Source organism: Octopus bimaculoides, chromosome 12, assembly GCF_001194135.2.
Source record: "Octopus bimaculoides isolate UCB-OBI-ISO-001 chromosome 12, ASM119413v2, whole genome shotgun sequence".
In the NCBI taxonomy this organism is placed as follows: Eukaryota; Metazoa; Mollusca; class Cephalopoda; order Octopoda; family Octopodidae; genus Octopus; species Octopus bimaculoides.
The window spans coordinates 8,734,674-8,739,123 of record NC_068992.1 but is presented as its reverse complement, the minus strand read 5'-3'; the positions used below and the strand labels follow the sequence as shown (position 1 = coordinate 8,739,123).

Sequence of the window (4,450 nt, the reverse complement as noted above, 5' to 3'; positions counted from 1 at the left end):
GTGTGTGTGTGTGTGCGTGTGTGCGCACACACACACACCCACTCCCACGACAGGCTACTTTCAGTTTCCATCTACTAAACCCACTCACAAAAGCTTTGGCCAGCCTGAGGCTATAATAGAAGATACTTGCCCTAGGTGTCACAAAGTGGGGCTGAGTTAGGAACCATGTGGTTTCAGCTGCAAACTAATTTAATATACAGAAAAATTTGATAATATTTACACACTTTAAATTTCACTATCATAATTGAGGAAGCTTGCATGAGACAAGTTTTCTTTAAATAAATTTTATGATTAAATGGCATTGCTGAATTTCTAAATTTTACACAAATTCTAGTGCCATACCTGAATTCTTCTTTCATAACAAATTTCCTGTCTTTAGAATCTCGGACAGTAACAATGGGTTTGGCTGATGGGAGTTCACTTGCACCAAACTCACTAATTTCATAGGAGAACTCATTCCGGTCACTAATAGCAAAAGTTACATCTTTTCCTGCTTCTTTAAACTTCTTGGCCACTTTCATAACCCTATAAATTAAAAAATAAACATTGTTTACAACTGAAAGCAGAGAAGAATGAAGAATAGTCACCCCTCACATAGAACATCGGTGTTCAACTCCATTTTGGAGTAAGACATGAAAAACTGATAAAAATTACGAGATTTTGGGGTAAACAAAAACAAGATAGTAAAGTCTATTGGCCAACAACTCCTGTTTAGCTCTAGGAAAACAAAGGGGAACAACTTTTGGATGATCATTTCGTCAAATCTAAGGGAGGTAATGAATGTATAATACACTTTTCTATTCTAAGCACAAGGCCCGAAATTTTGGGGGAGGGGCCAGTCGATTAGATCGACCCCAGTAAGCAACTGGTACTTTGAACTCAGCACGTAAAGACAGACGAAATACTAAGCATTTCGCCCGGCATGCTAAGAATTCTGCCAGCTCACTGCCTTTATGTAAAATATATGTATAAGTATCACTAAATAGCTTAAAAGAATGGTGCAATGATTAATGTTTTCGTTTGGTAAACATGGGAGACAATTCTATACATCTTATTCTGGCCTCATCAGCCAGGCACAGTTTTCAAACTTGCCAACATTGTGATGGAAGAACCACTAAAAAAATACAAATGCTATCTACAAAAGTTCTTTTTGACGGTGCTATGGTTATAGCTTAGAGCATACATCTGCAATCGTAATATGTTTATCATAGTTCAAATTTCAGATGATAACACCTAGTTTTCTACACTCAAACAATTCCACAAGATTAAGTAGAGTTAGTAATATACACTACTGCTGAAAACCAGTATTTATTATCAGAAAGATTGTTTCTTTATCCTAAATACTTAAATTTCATCACTTACAATGCATTAAACTGAAAAGTCAAGCTAGATATAATGAATTTTAGCCTTCAATCTCTGAAAATAAGATTTGTTACACTGTTGACTTTTTGGTTATGCAAGTTTCAATACAAGACTAGAAATAATGTAATAAAAACTTTAAAACAACAAATATAAAGTGCAGATATTTAAATGCAGCAAATTATTCATCAAGTTTAATATACTGACAAGTGTTATCACTATAAAGAGGAAAAATAGCATTACAGGGAAAAAATACATATTTACCTGTTTCTCCAATAGTTAGTACCTTTAGAATTTTTTACGTAGTCAACGTCGTAAAATGCAACAACCAAAGGCTTTTTAAAATCATTGGCATTGTCTTGGACTCTGTGACCACACAAACCAATGCTGGAATAAAACAAGAAAAATTCAAATTTACACTGGGTATGCATTAGATGTTAATGTTATTGATGCTCTTGTGATCTGTAATTCTCTATCAATCTTATTCTCTCTCTTTATTTATATTTATATTTATATATATATATATATATATATATATATATATATATATATCATCATCATCATCATCGTTTAACGTCCGTTTTCCATGCTAGCATGGGTTGGACGATTTGACTGAGGACTGGTGCAACCGGATGGCTATACCAGGCTCCAATCTAATTTGGCAGAGTTTCTACAGCTGGATGCCCTTCCTAACGCCAACCACTCAGATATATATATATATATATATACACACTATCTATTAGCTGCTATCACCCATTATGCTTCAACTGTGCTCAATAATATCCACTTTCTTCACATTCACAGTGTACCAGATCTTAAACTAAAAAGCATCATTAACTAATAATTACAATTACTTACAGGATCACATTGAAAACAATATTGTTATAATTATTAGCCAATCAAAAGAGTAGATGAAATTTCCAAACATTGCAGCCTCTTCTAAACAGCTGGATACAATGCAGTTGATGACTAATGATGTTTTGATGCCAACAAGAAAAAAGGAAAATAGAGGAAAATTCTGTTACAACTTGAAGAATAAATGTTCAAATGCTTTCTGCAGAGTTTGAGGGGTGGGGTGCAGTGGGTATGATGAGACAATGATAAATGTTTTGGGTAGAATGACTATAGGGGGTAGGCAATTTGTTGAATTGGGTATAGAAGTGTTTGTAACAGCAGAAGGAACAGGGAAAAAAAAGAACATTGACAGCTAATAGTTACATCTAGAAACATTTTTATTGATTGCTGATAACATTCACCTATATGCTGTATTTTACAATGCTTCTGAATAGCAATTTTACCATACCAGATACATGAACAAAACAGTACTGCAACATAGATCTTATATGAGCCATGTAGGGGACAGCAAAATTAATGTGGGCTGCATAAGGATGTTATTTGTCAACTATTTCTTTGGACATCCACAAGGCCAGGGTCTTCTACCTTGAAAGTGAATATTTTTGAGCATTTAATAATCAGGTAACCAAACCGTTGTAACTTTCTCTACTGAACAACTGTGACACCAAGTAGATCAAGATAACCTCTCAATTCTGGCAAACCTTTCCGTCTCAGAATGCTGCAGATTCGTCTCATTTTGTCACTTAGGTAAGTGAGATGATTCCCAAACATGCTATAAACTAACATTGTAAATGAACTCTACTATTTAAAGGCAATATTGACAGATTAGCAGAGATTAGCATATAGTTTAGGTTAAGTGGATTGCTTAATAAAAATAAGTATGGAAATTTTACGACTCCATAAAAATCATTTCTTGAATTAAGCCAAGTTTGCATATTATTTCTTCTAAATTGTCATTCAGCTTTAAGGCTTCAGATATTTACATTTTATATGGGTGGGAAAGAAATACATGAATTTTATAAGAGACATACCTTGTTTCTTTTACCCACTCTTTTATTGAAGAGGCTGAGATATCACTTGAATATTTTATTTTGCTTTCTTCAAATTTGCTGTGTAGCCTGGGTGGTTGGAACATGACAATAGCACTAAAAGAAAAAAATCAAACTGATAATTATAAACTGTAATTAGAGTCATTTTGAGACAAAAGTTATGCAATAAAATTGATTAAGAACGCTTTAATTATGTTCCAAATATCGCATTAATATGTTGATAAGTAAAAAAGTTACAGCTGTTTCATGAAACTAGTCTAAATTCATGATTATTTTTGAATTTAATTGAAACTCATGAGGGGTGTATCTTGGTCAGAAATATAGTAACGAAAGGGTTAAGGAGGTTAGGTGTAATTTTAGGGAGATTTAGTTGCTATATCAAGCAAACATGTAAAATCTCCTTGATCACTCAACATATTTGGTATGTAAATTACATAAATGGTTATCCATAAATATGCCTGATGCACTTGGACTGAACAAACATTCAATATATGATTCTATAATAAATTCATTAAGAAGTTTCTAAAACAGTTAAATTATCTTAAAATTGCCAAGTTTAAAGAAAACAGGTGAATATTACAAAGGAAAAATTCCTCACAGCATTTACATTATCATCAAGAGACTTTTTTCAATGTTAGAAAACAATCTTTAACTGAATTTTCTGTCTGAATAGCAACTTACTCTTTATAACCATATTCATCTAATATTGAACTTTCAAATGTATGTCCAAATTTGAATTCAGAACTTAAAGAATCAGCCACTTTCTGGAAAGTTTTTGACATCTCATTTTCACTAGAAAAGAAACCTGAATTAAACAAATATAAATATATATATATATATACATATATGTAAATAAATAATATAAAATAGTAAAAACATACAAAAAAATTTAACCTTTTTTATCATCCATGCTTGCATGGATCAGCCAGATGTTACTGAGGAGAGATTTTCTAGAACCAGATGCCATGCCCTTCCTCTTGCCTCACTTGTGTCCAAAGTAATAATTGGACATAGATAGACATGAAATGAACAACCTCATTTGTATGAGGGTGATGCTCATTTACAACCATGTGATGTTTAGACAAGGGTACACACAGACATATATATATAGATCGTTGCCAGTGCCCCTGGACTGGCTCTTGTGCGGGTGGCACATAAAATACACCATCTTGAGCATGGCCGTTGCC

At 33.2% G+C, this 4,450-nt stretch overlaps 1 protein-coding gene across 1 annotated transcript in view; it reads right to left on the bottom strand.

Moving 5' to 3' along the window:
* Positions 1-4,450, bottom strand: part of LOC106880182 (protein disulfide-isomerase A3) — a 19,427-nt gene that overhangs the window by 5,263 nt on the left and 9,714 nt on the right. Inside the window, exons 5-8 of the mRNA XM_014930036.2 lie at positions 3,945-4,068; positions 3,246-3,359; positions 1,624-1,746; positions 343-525 (exon numbers count right to left, since the gene is read on the bottom strand). Coding sequence (XP_014785522.1) covers positions 343-525; positions 1,624-1,746; positions 3,246-3,359; positions 3,945-4,068 — 544 coding nt within the window. The remainder of the gene's footprint in view (positions 1-342; positions 526-1,623; positions 1,747-3,245; positions 3,360-3,944; positions 4,069-4,450) is intronic.